The sequence below is a fragment of the Podarcis erhardii genome (assembly GCF_964252035.2).
Source record: "Podarcis erhardii genome assembly, chromosome: 9".
NCBI classification, from domain to species: Eukaryota; Metazoa; Chordata; class Lepidosauria; order Squamata; family Lacertidae; genus Podarcis; species Podarcis erhardii.
In genome coordinates, this window is record NC_138512.1 from 5,692,667 (window position 1) to 5,711,968 (window position 19,302).

A 19,302-nucleotide genomic window follows, 5' to 3' on the forward strand; every position below is an offset into this window, starting at 1 on the left:
CCCCCAGCATCCCTCAGATGAAAATAGGGACATTTCTCACTCCTCATCTACTGACTCTCCTCAACCTCTGATTTTTTGATGTTGTCACCTGCTACAGAGCATTTCCTATCAGAAGAAGGGTGAGTGCACATATGCCCTCCACCATCCTTAGAAAAACCCTTAATTGCAATATTATTGTATTTTACTCTTTGGTAGATGTACAAAAAGGGACATGGGTGGCACTGTGGGTTAAACCACAGAGCCTAGGCCTTGCCGATCAGAAGGTTGGTGGTTCGAATCCCCACGACGGGGTGAGCTCCCGTAGTTCGGTCCCAGCTCCTGTCAACCTAGCAGTTAAAAGCACGTAAGAGTGCAAGTAGATAAATAGGTACTGCTCCAGCGGGAAGGTAAACGGCGTTTCCATGCGCTGCTCTGGTTTGCCAGAAGCAGCTTAGTCATGCTGGCCACATGACCTGGAAGCTGTACGCCGGTTCCCTCAGCCAGTAAAGCGAGATGAGTGCCACAACCCCAGAGTCGGCCACGACTGGACCTCATGGTCTGGGGTCCCTTTACCTTTACCTTAGATGTACAAAAAGGAAAACACACACCAATAAATTAATTTTAGAAAGGGGCAAGGTTAGATGTGGATGCACAAAGCATTAAAAAATAAAATCAAGGCTCTTTGTGCTCTGCTCTGCTCTGCTCCCCGTTTCTTCCAGCCCAGGGCAGCCCTGTCCTATGCCTGCCCCTCAGTCAGCGTATCATGCGAGGTTGGGACATGGTGTTGGCAGCCTCTCCTCCTCATCACCAGCACTCCAGCAGCTGCTATGAGTTGACAGAAGGAGGCCAGTAGGATGCTCCCTCACCACTGCAGCCACCACTGCTTGGGCCGAGCGCTGGCTCATCTTCCTCCCCAAGCTCACCACTGGTGACAGAAATAGGGACATTCCAGGATCAAACCAGAAGCCGGAATGGCCTTCATAAATTCTGGGACTGCCCCTGGAAAAATCAGGACACTTGGAGGGGATGCTTCAGTTCCTCTTACTTTTGTCCATTATTTTCAGACATCTGCAGCAGGATGAAATGTGACATAATTAGAAATGGATGGTGATCTTCGCCAGGAATGGGCTTGCTTCAAATAGGTTAATCTCGGCTTGATTCAACATGGGCCCAAAATAAGTTAATATCCGCTAAGTCCCATCTAGAGTGATAGCTTCAGCACACACCTGATTATATTACTGTGGTTGTAATGAGGCCTTAAAGCCTCACCCCAGCGCCTTTTCCTTCCCCGTAATTTATCTGGGAGCTGCATCTTCAATAGACCTTCAAGCCTGTTGGCAGAATCTTGAATAAATATACAGTGGTGCCTCGGGTTACAGACGCTTCAGGTTACAGACTCAGCTAACCCAGAAATAGTACCTCGGGTTAAGAGCTTTGCTTCAGGATGAGAACAGAAATCGGGCTCCGGTGGCGCGGCGGCAGCAGGAAGCCCCATTAGCTAAAGTGGTGCTTCAGGTTAAGAACAGTTTCAGGTTGAGAACAGACCTCCAGAACGAATTAAGTTCTTAACCCGAGGTACCACTGTAGTTCTCATAGATTGACATCTTAGAGGGATCATTAGTAACTAAATCATCTCCTGGTACCACACTCGTGATACTGTCCAAGTGATGTCCAGAAGCATCCCAGGTGTAAGAAAACATGGGAAATGTAGGGTCTTGAAGATTATGCTAGCTTGGACATAAGAACCAATGGGAATTAGCTTTCCCATGGATCTTTTATGCAAAATATTAAGGCGGCCACCTTGTAAATTTGGACTGGAACGGGAAGGGAAAGGCTTGTGCCAGTCTGAATCCAAGCAAGGCCCATGCATTAGATTAAGATTGAACTTGGGTTTTGGTTTTTGTTTTTTGAACTGGGGAGTTGTTGCTTTTTGCACTCCCCAGTTCCAAACTTCAGCACCATCACTAGTTGTTTTCACATATGCAACCCCCCCCCCCAAAAAAAAACCCCACCAGTTTTATTCTTTAAGAGTTATGCAGATAAATATTCTGGCAAGTCAAAGATACAGCATATGAGAAATGCAAGAGGTGGAGAGTCATTAAATTTCAGTTGTGTCAGTGAAGTGTTCATGACATGCCAAATGAGAAATGAAAAAAGGCAGATTTCAGTTCAGGGCCTGCAGCATGAGTAACTGGTTAAAGTGTGAAGCTAGTGCTAAAAGGCATACTATTAAGTCAGAGATAAGAAAGGAGCAGATGATCTCTGAGAGAACAATTGTTAGTTCTATTTTTGAAATATTTTCATTAGTCACCTTAGGGAGGAAAGTAGGAGCATCTATCTGAAATCTGCAGATGGTACCAAGTCATTCTTTTGTTTGCTTCACCCACTCCTACCTTTGTATCTTTCCTCCTGCCATTCTGTCAAGCCTACTCAGCCTTGTCCCAGCCCATGTCCTTGGCACATAGGCCACCCCACCCCACCCCGCTATCTCAATCTCTTGTATGCCTCCTAGGGATGAAGGGAGAACTAGAATCCCCTCTTCCATTCCTTTAGTATGGTCTGGGTTTCAGTAGCTCTGCACTCTAGGGGGCAGTGCTTGCCAGTGTGCCAGGGCTCCTCTGTGGACCAACATGGGGGCAAGACTGCCCCAAGAGGGCTAGTGAAGTGTGCTGTGAAAACAGCAATAATTGCTAAAACAATTTAGAGATACTTGTGGGATGCGCCTGTGTGTAGATGTGGTTGAGTTCATGTTCATGCAAGTAAGCACACATATCATAGGTCTGGAACATATACAGGAAGTTACCTTAGACCAAAAGTGTGTTTGTTTGTGCATGTATGTCTATGAATTTCTGTGCATTTGTATGTGGGAGTCATAAAGCCAAGGCAGAGGCTTGTAAATACCACAGGGTGCCCCCTGACCTCGGCTGACCAGCACTCTGTGCCTAACAATGTATTAGGATGTATTGACCTTAAATGGAGTTGTGTTTCCTCTGGGCAGTGTTTCCTTATATGGTGAGGGGAGTGTCAAACTATTACCAGGCATGTAACGTGAGACATTGCCAGATGACCATGCTGTTGGTGAGGACAAAGGATAATAAAAGTTACAGGGGAAGAGAGAGGTTTGAAGGAGCTGCCCTTCCATTATGAAAATACTCGCTGCCTCTGTGTCTTCTTTCTATGCTATGCTAAGCACCATCTATGACGGCAGGACTCTGTCATTTGTATCCATGTACATATGTATTTCTCAAGTCAACATTTATAACCTCTGCCATCCGTAGTGCTAGGAACGCCATAGTTTTTTTAATAATAAAAAAAACAGAACCAGAGAGTACATCAGTGCTATTTTACCTTCCATGCAAGATATGTCTGTACCATGCAATACGCCCCAGAGATTTGCCTTTATTTTAGTCACCCCTTTTATTGCTGAAAAGAGTTATCCAGTTTATCGATCATTACAACAAGTATAAACAAAACCAAATAGATGTTAGAAAAAGACAAAAATAATTTTAAGAAATGACATCAGATCAGATACTAGCTTTTGATACTTAAATTTTGAAAGATACTTAAATTATGAAACAAAAAGGAAAATTATGTATAAGATCAATTTAGCCTTATCATGGGGAAATTATGTGCAAAGCAGAAGCGACTATGAAATAATTATCTCAGAATTACAATACAGTGCCTTCATGTCACCTTCCATCAAATAGCATATTGAAACATATTTAAGGGCATTATCTATTACTAGTTTCAGTTTAATAACAAGGCAAAAAAACTGAATTACCATGTTGGATGCTCAAAAAGCATTTGATATTGTAGAGAAGCCTTTGTTAAAAAGCAGTATTAACTACATTTATTTTGAGAACTCAAGTTTGTGAATTAGTTTTCAAGTTTTCAATTCCAAGGATTACTCCAAGTAATAGATGGTCAGAAACAGCATTATTGGAAAGAAGAACATGACAGATTTGTTCCCTTTCGCCAATATTTTTTTATTTAGAGTACTAAAATCTGAGCAATAGCAGTAAGAACTAATTAAAGGGATGCCTCTGAGAAATAAAGAAAGTTAACATTAAATGTTTGTGATAGGGTGTTAATGCTATCAGTGTTAGTGTTTTTTAAAGAAGTATAGCTAGATTTCCAGTAGCTAAATAAATTAAAGTAGGACATTTTGGGAATAATCATAATACCACAGTCTTTAAAGTTATAGCTTTTTGTAAAAACCCTTGGAAGAAGAAAGTTAATTATTTCCATATATTACTTAGCAGTAGATGTTAAATAATTTTCTTTGAATTATTTGTGAATCAAAGAGATTGCAACCGAGAACAGCAAGAATTGAATGTAATTCTAAAATGTTTTTGTTTTTACATTATGAATAAATATACCCAAATAAAGGAGAAAATGATAAAGGTGTACATTAACAGGATTAAAAGATCTGGACTTGCATGCAAGATTCTATATCAAAACAAGCAAGGGCCCCCTAAATCTGTTCTGGGCTTCTCCCAACCCTCTGGATCAGTTCTGAGGAGGGTGCAGGGTACAAGGGGCTTAAGCAGGGTGAGTTCCATTGCACAAGTATAAATCCTTGCACTGACAGAACAAACTAGAGATTCATTTTATAGACATTCATATGGTTCAGTAAAAAACACTGGCAAGTAAATGTCTTGGCTAATCCTGTAATTTATTCCTTTTATACACGTTGGAAAACGATCCAGCTTAAGTACTGTTATTGTCTCATATGCAGCCTTCTAGTTTAATGATTAGGTTCAAAATTTTAGATTTGATCCAGGTCAAGATCACAGTATATGTTTAAACCTGATAATTGTGTTAGTTCTTAAAATAGAATAGAATACTTTCTACTATCTATAGATATGAATAAAAACTGAGGACAATTTTTTGTTTGAAAACTTTCAATTATAGCATATATTTAGTTATTTATAGTGCAACTCCATGCATGTCTTATCAGAAAAAAGTCCCATTGAGTTAAATGGAACTTACTCCCAGGTAAATTATTGGAGTTCATCCTTAGTGAGCAATGTTGGAATACAGTGGTACCTCTAGTTGCGGGCTTAATCTGTTTCGGGGTGCTGTATGCACCCCGAAAAGTCTGCAACTAGAGCGCCTCTTCCGCGCATGTGCGATCGAGCGCTTCTGCACATGCGCGAGGTGCGCAGATAACTTCTGTGCATGTGCGCGTGGCGAACCCAAAGTAAACACTTCCAGGTTTGCCGCGTTCATAAGCTGAAAGTCCATAACAAGAGCGGAACACAACTAGAGGTACCACTGTAAACTGGAACTTGGTTTGAAAAATTGTTAAGTGTACTTACAAGATACCATCTAAGGTATACAGTACTTGGTTTAATGGCAGAATGGGGAAGGGAAAATGAAAATGCATTTATGGAAAAGGTCAAAGTATTGTGAAATAGAAATAAATGGAGAGCCATAGGTTTGAGCCATGAATTTTTCTGGGTGACTGAAATATAAAACACTGAATGGAGCAGACCAGTTTTTCCACACACAACATGAAAAGAAAAGTGCCTGTACATTTTGCTTCATATCTCAGACTCTACAAATAAATGCTAGAAACGTACCTGTTTAAAAAATGATAGCTGGGGATCTGGAGAACATTGTTTTTTATTGGGGTGGGGGTGTCCCTACCCTCCTGAACACCCATGCGGAGAACTGTATTTCTGAAAGAACTCCACTTTTCAATTTCAAAGGCACTGATGGAAAAATCATTTTATATTTTTGTATACTTGTTATAACTTCCCATCAGCAGAGTTGCTGCTGTTTGCTGGAAGGAGAAACTGCTTCTTGTTTTTGAATTTTTGTATAGTAGTGTGGAGGCAAAAGCTGGTCATTAAAAGGATTCCATCAAATGTGAATTTGAGTGATATCACAGAATTCTGGTCCTTTCACATTATAGTATGCTGTGTAAAATGAAGCATAGCTCATTCTGCCTATTTAGTAGCTATCATGGGAGTTTTAATCTGACTGGCACAATTGGAGGCAAAAAATAGTGATAAGTGCTCAAGTGGACAATTCTTAGAAGGGGGTATTATTTGAATATTATGAGATTGTTTAACTTTCTCTTTTAAACCCCTGCATTGCCAGAAACAACTTTGAATAATAGCAGTTTGATACAAAAAGACACAGCAGTAAATTATAAATAGTAAATTGTATTAGACTACAGTTGAATATAAAAACATTTATAGAATTAAAGGCTCAGTTGTACCAATCCTTCAATACAAAGCACAGTGACATTACAGACTTTCCAATAGATTGAGCACTGTTCTCTAAGTATCTGCAGCTATATTTGCAATAAATGTTATGAATTCGGGTAAATATTCTTTTGACTACTTATTTGCAAGAGTAAATAAGTATACTGTTTATGGAATACTGTTATAGTTGCTAAAGCCAGAGTACAATGCACTAATATCTGAATTGTGTCAGTAGTATTAGTGCCACTTTTCATAAAATAGCAACTTCTTTGCTTGAGAGCACCTCCATATTTTAAGTACAGTGGTGCCTCACAAGACGAAATTAATTCGTTCCGCGAGCTTTTTCGTCTTGCAATTTTTTCGTCTTGCGAAGCACGGACTTTGGAAAAGCTTCAAAAATCACCAAAGTCTTCAAAAACCTCAAAAAAGGCTACCACACCGTGTGCTATGAGTTGCTCCTCGAAGTGAATGCACGGTTTTAAGAAAAAGGAAACAAACTCGCAAGACAAAGGAAACAAACTTGCAAGACGTTTTCGTCTTGCGAAGCAAGCCCATAGGGAAATCCGTCTTGCGAAGCAACTCAAAAAACGAAAAACTCTTTCGTTTTGCGAGTTTTTCGTCTTACGCAGCATTCGTCTTGCGAGGTACCACTGTATTCAGTGGGAAAGTTGTATTAAGTGGGAAAATACATGTAAGACATGATCTCAATCAGAAAATGGGACAAATTAAAACACTGAAATAAAATGAAATGAAAACAAAGGATAGACACACTTACTTCATTTGGGCCCACAGAAACTGAAGGCAAGAAATGTCCATCTAGGTGAACATGGATTTGCGCATAAGCAGGTTCTGGAAACAACACAGGAAGCCACACTGTTGACCCAAAGGTCATGATCAAGCACCCCTGTGAGGGTTTTTGTTTCAGCCACCTTTTGAGGCAAACTTGGGAAATCAAAATGCAAATCTCTATTTTCAAAAGGGGCCATGGATTCTGCATAAACCATCCCTTACAATATTCTATAAAATCATGTGACAGTTTCTTAGGATGTTGAACCAAACGCTAAACTACATGAAATAAACAAAGTGAGATAAACAAAGAAAGTGGCACAGTCATGAAATGTGGACAGGAATAATATATTAACCTGTTTCAGTAGAGTAAATAATAAATTGGATTTGACGGAGGGGAAGATGGCAGAGATACCAGTTCATTCTACATGGTGCCGCTGAATCCAGAGTCACTAGTTACATCTAATAAAAAAAGGAAAGTCAGGGTGTTGCTTTAGTAGAAAAGTTACTTGTAAAAAAACCCAAAAACCCCAGAGGAAGTCATTGACAGCATACCTATTTTATCAAGAGATGAGGTTGCCATAAATGTTGTTTTTCAAAAGTCCAACTAAACAAGCCCAAAAAGAACAAAGGTGGTGTATCCACAGATAATAGGAATCCACCAGCAGAATGGGGAGGGAGGCAATTTTTATTTATCAAATTATTTATCTCCCAAAAGAGTCCAGGGTGGCATTTTTGGAGATCTGCCACTGGTCCCACCCCTGGTCCATTCCTCTGACGGACTCCTTCCATCAGCACATGGTTGCCACTGAAGACTACCCATAATGTTCAGCATAGCTGGTGTGCCTTAATTCTGCAATTTCTACTGTGAATTACGGACTGCAACTTGGTTTATTCAAGGTGCGATTGGCTGCTGCTTTGCTGTTCAGCATTGCCTCTACCATTATGATTTTGTTTAAGAACTGAGCTAGTGTGCACTGAGGCACCAAGCTCAAAGGCCAGAATGTGGGCTTGCTGTTGTCCCTTACGATGCTGCCAAGACAAAGTGGGACAGTAGAGTGGCAGCTGCCTTTGGTCAGGCAAGTAGCAAGTAGGTGTGTGAGCCTCTTTTCCTGTGTATCTTTTCCTGGGAAGTGGAGCAAAGCTTCACTTGCCATACGATTAGGCTTTGCCTGCACTGGCAATAGTGTTGCTGCTGCAACTATTAAAGAGAAACTGTTTGGTAATATCTTATTTCTTCATTATAATTAATAATTACATTTCCTATACAACTCAAGAGTTGCCAAAAAGCAGAAATATAGAGGCTGGAAATTTAAAGCTGTATCTGTTCTTCAACAGTGATTCCTATGAGAAATCTGTCTTTGACTTTTGAAAAACAGCATGAAAAGCTACCTTAACTCTTAACAAAACACAGCATTCTTGTCAATACGCATGCTGTATAGACCAATATTTAATGTATACTTAGCTACATGTACATCCTTGTTAACACACAACACATTCAAATGTCTTTAAATTAAATGCCACAGTTTGAAAATCATTTGTATTTGATACCTGATTTGTCAAGATAGTAAAAAAATTACAACGTAAATGATCTGTCATACATGTGTACAACCAATGTTTTTACACACAAACCCACACACCCCATGCTACCAGTTTTCCAATTGGAAATGAATAGATTGGAATGAATCTGGTACAAATCTGAAAACGATGGCAGCGTTTAGTTAAATTAATAAACTCATGAAACATTTACAAGTACTATGTTAGGGGCAGCTATGAAGAGCCTTTCTTCTTCTGTTCCAGCTCTTGCAGACGCTCTTCTCTGAACTGAGCATGTTGTGTCCCTACTTTATGAGCAGTCTCTGTCGCTGTGATGTCAATCTGGGCATATTTAGTTGATCCACTCCCTATGGCAGAAAAACATTGCCATGGTTATAACATCTTCATGTACTTTCACCTAAGATAATTAGGTAAGAATACAATAATACTCAGTTTGATGTCACACACAGCACAAATAATAATACCCACACCTAAAGGGAAGTTTTCCTTCTGCATATATGTTTTCCCTCTGCACATAACTGTTGCATTATGGGGAAGCATTGCTTCTTTACTCTTGCATTCTGGGAATGATCTTTTCCCTGTTTCTGCACACACTGTACAGACCTGTTCCAAACACCAAGACATTCCTTCCTTTGCCCAGTTCATCTTAAGTTCATGTTGACCTGTTCTCCATGCATAGCCGACCACATCTATAGAACTTGATTATTATATTCTTTCATGTTATGATCAATCATTAGTAATTGTTTTATGCTATATCAATCTTTAGTTATAATTTAATTAGGAGGTTTCATGCCTGTCTGGTTCCAACCTCGTTTCCCAGCCTTTAATCTATCGGTGATTAATGTTCACATGTAATTCCCACCTCTCACATGTAATCCCCGCCTTGCATTTATGTTAGCCAATGAGCATCTAGTTTCTTTGTGTTTGTATCAACCAATCAGCCACAAGCACACCTGTGGCAATGTTTGTAATATTCAATAAAAGAGAGTTCCCGGGGCTCCCCCCGGCAGACGCCTCATGACACCCACTACTCGTCTGTCGTGATTTTCATTCCTACACACACCAGAACCTAAAAGCTATAATCTTTGTTACTGGAAAACATAGCATCAAGAAACAGTTAAGCTCTTGTAGCTCAGACTCCAAACAAACAAGTGGAACCTACAACATAATGTTGCAGTGCTGATAGCTCAGTCCTCAGTTTTCAGTTTCCTCAACATTTTTGCTCCCTTAGATATGGGTCACATCCAGAATGTCACTATTCTGTAGGAGGGATTTCATTGCATATGAGAAATGTAGGTTTGCTCAATTAAAGTGCTGTGTTGTTCTGGGCCCAACAAATACACTTTTTAAAAAAACATTTTTTTGCATATAGCAAAGTAGCAGGGAAATGCATTAAAAAGTGTGGGATAATGGTTGACTGATGGGAAGATGTATAACTTCTGCACAAGCAAATAATGAATTTAAAGAAGATATCGTATCATATATTATACTATTACTACTACTACTATTAATTAAATTTGTATACCTCCCTATACCCGCAGGTCTCAGGGTGTAAGTTTTGTGCAACCAAATCAGGATGCTCCATGAACAGATAATTTAGAAGAGCCAACAGTTGATCACCCCCTCATTTCCCTTGATCACTGTGATTCTGTCCTCAAATGGTTATCTTCCTACTTGCCTAATTACTTCTCCAATATCTCCTTAGGGGGAACGCTTCAACTACTCTCCAGTGAGCTTCTTAAGAGTTCTGTGCTCATAGGCGCCGACTCCATGGGGCCTGAGGGGGCCCGAGACCCCTCAAAAATTCGTTTGGGGGGGCTCCGCCCCCCCAATAATTTAAGAAAATTGCACACTTAGAATTTGTCCCGGTGCACGGACTTTCCCCTCTCTCTTCTTTTGCCCCGCGGATGGATAGGAAGGAAGGGACGAGGCTGCGCGCTCCCCAGCCCAGGCTCCTTGCGACGCTTCAAGCCCCGGCAAGCTGCACCCTCTCGGCGGCGTGCTGCAGGTGCTTCCCCAATCCCGTCCGAGCACTAAGAGCAGGAAGTCACCCTGCCGGCTCGGAGGAGGCAGCCCAGAAACGGGGCGGGAAAGCAGGACGCCGCCCCGCGCCACCTCGCCTCAGGCGCCGCCTTCTGCGCGCACACTCGCTTGCCACTAGAAGCCCTGCAGAAAAGGCCGCCGGGTGCAGGAGCGGCGCCTACGTCGCGCTTCCTGGAGGGGCGCGTCACACGGCATTGGCGCGCGTTTGGGCGGGCTGCGGAGGGCGCGAGCGCTGCGTGCGCCCCAGGAGGCCGGCGAGGGCGGGAAAGCGGGCGGCTCGCTCCTCCCGCGCACCCGAAGGGGCTTTTTTGGCGGTTCCCCCGCTGCTACGGAGTCCTAAGCAACGAGAAGGAAAGTGCCTCATGAGCATAGCACTGGAGGGTGAGTCTCAACTTTTCTGGACGAGCACTCAATGTGTTGCAGATATTAAGCATAAGAAACGCTCCTCATTGTCCACACCCATAAAAATATTCAAACTTTTACTGGCAGAACTCATTGAAATAAAGCAGAAAACATCAAATGAAACGGGTCCCAAATATTCATACGATGTCCATCATAGGCTTAGCATCTTACAAAATATGAAAATGATCCAAGCTGATCTGAAAGCAAAGGTCTCTCTCTCTCTCTCTCTCTCTCTCTCTCTCTCTCTCCCCACAGCCTGCATACCAGCCTCCAGACTGTTTACTCTCCCTTCAGGAGAGTTTCTTTTACACATTCATTGAGTTTGGGAAAAAAGACACTTCAAAATGGGAGATTTTGCAACCCAGTAAAAATTATTAGTTATATTATGCTGCGGGCACACTTCGAATTTGTCCTGGTGCGCGAACCTTCGTGTAAAGTCTGGCGGGCCAGCGCTGCGGCCGCGGCGACATCAAAAGGACTGGAGCAGAAGCGCCTGGAATCCTCCACCTCGCGTCGCCTTGACGCTTCGAGACATTACGACGCCGCGGCTATATAAAGCCCACGCCCTGCTGGCGCAGTCATTCAGTGTGGATAGTTTTGTTCAGTGCATGCTGCAGACGTGTTTAGCGTTCCAACTTTAGTGTTTAGTGGACTCTTTTATATGACTATATTTTATTCGTTTACTTTAGTCTCTTAGTGTATTGTGAATTAAGTTTGCAATGGATAAATTTGTTACCAAAAAGGCGCGCTTGGAAGTTGATGATACTGCAAGTCAACCTCCGACAATAATTGTGTCGTCAATTGCTTCGTCGTCTTCAGGCGAGAACCGTTCACAGCCGAAACCTGGACAATCCGGTAAGGGAAGATCATTTCAGAAGTCTTGGTTGATGAAATATACATGGCTAGAATATGAAGCATGTACCGAAAAAGATTTTTGCAAAACCTGCAAAGAGGCAGATGCTAAAAATCTATTACAATTTTCTTCAAAAAAAGAAGATGCATTTATTTCCGTAGGGTTTTCTAACTGGGAAAAGGCTTTGGAAAAATTCCGTCTTCATGAAAATACGTTTACGCATAAAGAAGGTGTTCTGAAACTAAATTCCATCACTAACCGAAGTGTGGCCTCCCAATTGAATGAACAGTTAGATAGTGATATGAAGAAAGGCCGTTTAGCTCTTGAGACAATTTTTACTACCGTGCAATTTTTATGCCGACAAGGACTAGCAATTAGAGGGCACGAAGATGTAAACTCAATTTTTTTTCAATTGTTGGAACTCCGAAAGAATGACGTACCTGAGTTAAAAGATTGGTTATGGCGTTCGGGGTATAAGTGGACGTCCCACAATATTCAAAACGAGATCATTGATCTACTAGGAAAGTCTGTGTTGAGAAAAGTATTGGCTTCAATCAAGAAGACTGAACATTTTTCTATTATGGTTGACGAAACAAGTGATTCTTCGATTCACGAACAAGTGTCATTTTGTTTTCGTACTGTCGATGATTCCTTAATTATCAACGAAGACTTTATTGGCTTATACGAGACCCCCAACACTGAATCACAAACTCTGTTTAGTATTTTAAAAGACGTATTTGCTCGTCTTGATTTGTCAATGGATAACTTAAGAGGACAGTGCTATGATGGTGCCTCGAATATGAGAGGCAAGTTCAAAGGACTAAAAAAGTTAGTTTTGGATATACAACCAAAAGCACGTTATGTGCACTGCACTGCTCAGAGTTTAAACTTGGCAGTTGTAGACAGTCTCCGCCATCTTATGTCTATGAGGGATATTATGGCCTTAGCCAAGGACTTAATAAACACCGTAAGGGAATCCAACAAAAGGATGGGACTTTTCAGAAGCATACGCTGTGAGAGCGCCAACGACCAAGCTGGTCTACGACCCCTTTGCCCGACTCGATGGACTATGCGAGCTTCTAGTATCTTGAGAATATTGAAAAACTTTGAAGAACTTCTAGAGTTTTTTGAAACATTTTCTGCAGAGGACAAAACAGAGGCAGGTTACAAATGTGCAGGCTACCTTGAGTCGATGTTACAATTCAAAATTTATTTCTTTTTACGTCTTTATTGCCATGCAATGAACCCAGTAGAGGATGTCAATGAAGAAATTCAATGCCCTCATCTAAGTGTTGCTGATCTGGAAAAAATATATGAGGGCTTGATTTGTATATTGAATGGAAGGCGTGATAGTTTTGAACATTTTGGGGAATTGTGTTTAAAAGAAAAACCTTCACAAGTTGAAGATCCTTCGCTTCCTCGGAATCGACGTATACCAAAGAAGTATGAAAACAACGAAGCCAGCTCACTGCACACTTTCAAAACCCCAAAGGAATACTACAAAGCTATTTACATTGATGGTGCAATCTTGCATTACTGAGCGGTTTGCATCAACTGGATTCACACAGGTCATTGCAGTTGAACAAGAGTGCTTGCTTTTAGTAAACAGAGGTGAAACAAATTTTGAAAAATCAACTGAGTTTTTCAAAAATGACCTAGACATTGAGAGACTGCGCTTACACCTGAATATGTTAGCCGATATCGCTAATAAAAAACAACTGGTCTTAAAAAACATGCGTGATGTGAGAAAGTACATTACACAAGAGCCTGCAGTTGGAGAAATGTTATGTGAAGTAGTGAAGTGCATTAAGCTTCTCCAAGTAGTTCCAATCACGACAGCAACAGCAGAACGGTCATTTAGCGCCCTTAGACGTCTGAAGTCATATCTCCGATCAACAATGGGACAGAAGCGATTGAACAACTTGGCTGTTCTTCAAGCCCATCAAGATGTTTTGGATGAATTGGATATCCGACCAGTCATCAACGACTTCATATTCAGTAATCCAGTCAGACGGTCGACATTTGCACCTTTCTAAAGACACTCTAGCCCTAATAATGGTATTTAGAGCAATATTAAAAATCTTTATAAAATAGAGAATTAAATACATACAGAATGTTAAATTTTCAGTTTCGAAATATTAGTACTAGTTTAGTACTGTATTTCTATATTACTATAGTACTGTATTAGTTATTTTCAAATACTTAAATATTTTTAGGGTGTAAGACCCAATTAAAGCCCGTTATTTACATACAGTATTACAGTATTTACATACAGTATTAGGCATACTGTATTAACTTTATTAACTGATTAAAGCATTAACTTTGAGATATTATTTTTATTTAATGAACCCTCAGCCTTATTCAAAGTAAGCTTAAATTAGCTATTTCACTTATTAATCAAAGTGCTATTACTGTGCGACAGCAATATTTTATGTTTTATTCTTTTAATGATAGTTTAGGATTTATTTAAATATCATTTCAGTCTTTTCAGAGCTATATATTCACTGCTCTGTAATAGTCTATAAGCATAATTGTTACTGTAAATTAAATTAGCTTTTTACGAAAATACCGTGCGTGTTTATGTTTTGTTTCTTTTTTCAAAGCCAAAAAGTGTTTCAGGCTTGTCGAGTTTCCTGGAGTGTGGAGTTATAGAGAGTCGAGTTTTCAGGGTTCTAATGTTGATCATATGACTCTAAAATACTTTTTAAAAACTTTAAAACTCACTACCGTATTTTTCGCTCTATAACACGCACCTGACCATAACACGCACATCGTTTTTAGAGGAGGAAAACAAGGGAAAAAACATTCTGAATGAAACAGTGGATGTATCATTTTTGTGCTTCATGCTGTGGCCACAGACATGTGATCTGATGGTGAATTTGGGCTGACCCAATGCAAAAATCCTGAGAATCCCTGTGCATCCATGGTTTGTAACCACGTTTTTGCACCATTGCAGCCCCAGGCAACAGTGGGTGCGTGATTTTTTGGGGGCAGGCTGTAGCCATGGACATGCTATGTGCTCTGATGGTGAATTTGGGCTGACCCAATGCAAAGATCCTGAGGATCCATGTGGATCCATGGTTTGTAACCACGTTTTTGCACCATTGCAGCCCCAGGCAACAGTGGGTATGTGATTTGGGGGGGGGCAGGCTGTAGCCATGGACATGCTATGTGATCTGATGGTGAATTTGGGGTGACCCAATGCCAAAATCCTGAGAATTCCTGTGGATCCATGCTTTTTAACCACATTTTTGCACCATTGCAGCCCCAGGCAACAGTGGGTGCGTGATTTTGGGGGGGCAGGCTGTAGCCATGGACATGCTATGTGATCTGATGGTGAATTTGGGGTGACCCAATGCAAGGATCCTGAGAATCCCTGGGGATCCATGCTTTTTAACCACATTTTTGCACCATTGCAGCCCCAGGCAACAGTGGGTGCGTGATTTTGGGGGGGCAGGCTGTAGCCATGGACATGCTATGTGATCTGATGGTGAATTTGGGGTGACCCAATGCAAAGATCCTGAGAATCCCTGTGGATCCATGCTTTGTAACCACATTTTTGCACCATTGCAGCCCCAGGCAACAGTGGGTGCGTGATTTTTTTGGTGCAGGCTGTAGCCATGAACATGCTATGTGATCTGATGGTGAATTTGGGGTGACCCAATGCAAGGATCCTGAGAATCCCTGTGGATCCATGCTTTTAAACCACATTTTTGCACCACTGCAGCCCCAAGCAACAGTGGGTGCCTGATTTTTTTGGTGCAGGCTGTAGCCATGGACATGCTATGTGATCTGATGGTGAATTTGGGGTGACCCAATGCAAAGATCCTGAGGATCCCTGTGGATCCATGCTTTGTAACCACATTTTAAGTGGGGAGCGAAGGAAAAACAAAGAAGGGACATTAGAGGGGTGTGCAGAGAAGCAGCTGGCTAAGAATGCAGGAGAGGGATTTAACGGGAGGGAGGAAAGAAAGGCAAAAGTTTCCCCCCACCCAAGCCAGCCATCTCTCTCTCTCTCTCTCTCTCTCTCTCTCTCTCTCTCTCTCTCCCCTCCCTCCCTCCCTCCCCCTCTCTCGCCCTCCCCCCCTCTCTCCCTCCCCCTCCCCCCTCTCTCTCCCTTCCCCCCTCTCTCTCCCTCTCCCCCAGCAGCACCGGAGCTTGCCTGGAGGGGAGGGGCTTTCCCTGCTCTTTGTTCCGTTTCAGCAAACACAGCAACGAAACAGAGGAGGGTGGGCAGTAAGACCCTGAGGCAGAATGCAGGAAAGCAGCCGCTTCCTCTTTTCAGGTTTCGCTTCTCCGTGCAGCGTGCAGCGCCGCGATTTGATTTTTGCATGATTTTTCGGCTCCAGGGACCACACATTCGCTCTATAACACGCACAGACATTTCCCCTTCCTTTTTAGAAGAAAAAATCTGCGTGTTATAGAAGGAAAAATACGGTAATTTTCATCTAAAATTTAGAAAACTTCCCGGGGCAGGACCCCGGTATGGGCCCCCCCAATATTTTTTATAAGTCAGCGCCCCTGTCTGTGCTATTCTCTCTAAATACGTTGTGCCAGGGTAGTATGGCTTCCAAGAGCACCTACCCACTGCTGACAGACAGCTCTACACCCTTGTGCAAATCAATTGAAACAAAGCATGTTTTCTATCTTACTCGTAATCCTGTACTCAAAACAAACACGAAAAGTCAGTTGATCATTATGGTGTCAGAAGCCTGCAGCCTATAGAAGGAACGATGCGCTTGCCACAATATATTGAGGTTCTGCAAAAGAGAGTTATTCCAGAGCTGGAAAAGAGGTATCCTGACAGTACTGGGATATTGCAGCAGGACCTAGCCCCCTGTCACACATCGAAAGTGGTAAAGAAATTCAAGACAGAGCAGCAAATAAATAGTTGGAGATTGTATACTACTTGAAATCAAAAAGAAAAAATAAAGCATGTAGCAGTAGTGCACTGGAGCTAACAAGTACCCAATAACCAGCGGTGATTGGTGCATCTGCAGTGTAGCTTTGCAAAAGCCCCTTTTGGTCCCTGGAGCAGCCTAAAATGTTGTGCAAAAACAACAGAAACATGCTTCAGTTGCTTTCAAAGATCTTTACCTCTTATGCTTGTACTAGGTTCCTGAAGTTCCAACTCCATGTAATGAAGCTGTTTCTTTGATGTGGGGCTGGTAGGAATATTAACATAGGTTGCCATTTCACCATGCAATCGATCAGCCATCGGTAGGTCTGCTGAATAACCAACTGCCCCTGCCATGAGAAGGAACATGCTTTTAAAAGATACATTAACTTAAGCCCCCTGAAGAAGTAAAAAGACATCAACTTGGGTGTAAGACAAGAAGGGAAATCTTTGAATTCATGCGCTCATGGAGTTCTCCTGCCTAAAAGCCCCCACCCTGTTCATTTCAACAGAGGAAATGGATTCTCCTTTGTGATATGGCTGAAAATGAATGTGCCAACCCAAGCATACATGAGTTCCATGCACACCCAGAGTGCATACAGCTGTCGGTTGTATTACAATGAGAGGGTAAGACTGCATTCTGAAAGTGCCCTTGCTCTGCAGGTGCTGAGGATCAAACTAGACATGATGTTAAAATACATCTTTGGATTTACAGTTGAAGTTTTAAAAAATGCTAATAGCATCAATTGGATGGGGGGGGCAATGATAATGATCAGGATTGCAGCAGGTGGGGAATATAACCCTTTCTTCACCTGTTATGGTCCTGAGGTACATTCTTTCCTCTGAAGCTTGTATTTGCATTGGGAAAAAATTACCCAGTAATGGGTAGTGGAATAACTTACGAATAAAAGAACTTCTACAGATTCTCCACAAAGAATATATTGATATATGTGCTTAGAAGTGAGAAAATGAGGACTAGGCAAGGCAAAGTTGGGTATTCTATGGAAAACAAAACTCTATTGGGGTGAGGTATGCTTTGTAATACTCCAGGGAACCCTGCTTTTTCATTTAGGAAGTAGCTCACGTTGTTCCTCCAGCAAGTGCTTGCTTGGGCCCCCATCATATCCCCAGTCCTATTTTTCAAGAAAAAGAGGTGCCAGAACTCACCATGAACAGCTCCCTTGTTCTCTTCTAATTGCAACGACACACACCTGAGAGGCGCTGGAACTGAGTTTCTGCATATCCCCCATTAAGGGTTTGTCCAACGCCTTGTGTCCTTTGGAGTGTTCCCTCGCCACCCCATTGAACTGGATCTGTCTGCCTATTCATATGAAATCACCACCAGTCTGTGTACTCCTCTGCCAGTCAGTTACTCACCAGCTTCTTCAGGATCAGGTGGCGCGCCAGACTCTGTAGGTGGCATCGTAAATTCATAGCTTCCTTTAGGACCTAGAGCATACAGAAATCTATACATTGCTGATCCAATTTCAAACAACAATATGGACAGTAATAATAATGCACATGTCTCAATTCTTTAAGTTTCCTCGCAAAGGATTAAAAAATGTGGCTCAGTCAAGAAATATGGAGATTATCTAGGAAGAATTAGATGCTTCTAAGAACACTCCAAAGGGAATAAATACTACCACTGTTTGAAGAGTTTGCACCGTGCGCTAATCGCTCATGATGCATGGGGGTTGGGAGTGCTGTGATACTTGCAACCTTCCCAGAGTCTTTTAAGACAGTGCCTAACTGAATGACAGTAATAGCAGACACATCTGATTAGAAATGGCACAGCTCCACAGAAGGACTAGTTCACCTCAATTTTATGTGAGGGGACACCTCGAAAATCAAAACAGTTAAACCTATCAAACTAGAGAGAAAAGTTTGTCATAGTACTTTTTACAATTTCTGCAAGGGAACAGTTGCTTCCCCATATGGTGCAATCTGCACTTCAGGATTGGTACCACATAAGATGGACATAAAAATGAACTCCAGAAGATTATCTGTAAACAGGATTTTCTTATCTTTCATGGAGCTTACTCCTCATTCAACTTCATTTTCTTAAATAATTCAAACATCATCACAGGAACTCCAAGGACCAAGAACTACAGCAAACATTGCTTTGACCATGGGGATCCTACCAAAACCAGCATTCCTGTGATGAAGAACTGTGTATCTGAAGAAGTGTGCATGCACACGAAAGCTCATACCAAGAACTGACTTAGTTGGTCTTTAAGGTGCTACTGGAAGGAATTTGTTTTGTTCTTCACAAAAGGTCTTCCAACTTGCAGTTTAAATGCAAAGATTACTGCCTGTGACTTTCCACACGCACAACCTTTCCTATCTGAATAGAAAAAATAAAGCATAACTGTCTCATAAAAATTACTGAGTACATGCTTTTTTGACCTAGGTTTGTTTGAGAAAATTGTCTCTCCAAATACTATGCCTATCACCTTGTAAAGTTTGTCCTTCGTTTGCTTTCAGGGACCAAAACACTATCATAGAAGCACCACCTGTTTTAAAAAAATCTCCAACTTAATACTAAAAATCTTTAGCTACATTTATGGTTC

At 41.6% G+C, this 19,302-nt stretch overlaps 1 protein-coding gene across 3 annotated transcripts in view; it reads right to left on the reverse strand.

Moving 5' to 3' along the window:
• Positions 1–580: 580 nt before the first annotated feature.
• Positions 581–19,302, reverse strand: part of DOK7 (docking protein 7) — a 44,122-nt gene continuing 25,400 nt past the window's right edge. The window contains exons 9-11 of one of the 3 annotated variants that reach the window (XM_081876274.1): positions 18,110–18,181; positions 16,933–17,082; positions 581–1,047 (exon numbers count right to left, since the gene is read on the reverse strand). In XM_081876274.1, the coding sequence (XP_081732400.1) occupies positions 1,040–1,047; positions 16,933–17,082; positions 18,110–18,181 (230 nt within the window). In that variant the 3' untranslated portion in view covers positions 581–1,039. Of the gene's footprint in view, positions 1,048–7,433; positions 8,935–16,932; positions 17,083–18,109; positions 18,182–19,302 lie in introns of those variants that run through there. The other 2 variants (XM_081876272.1, XM_081876273.1) reach the window with 2 other exon arrangements.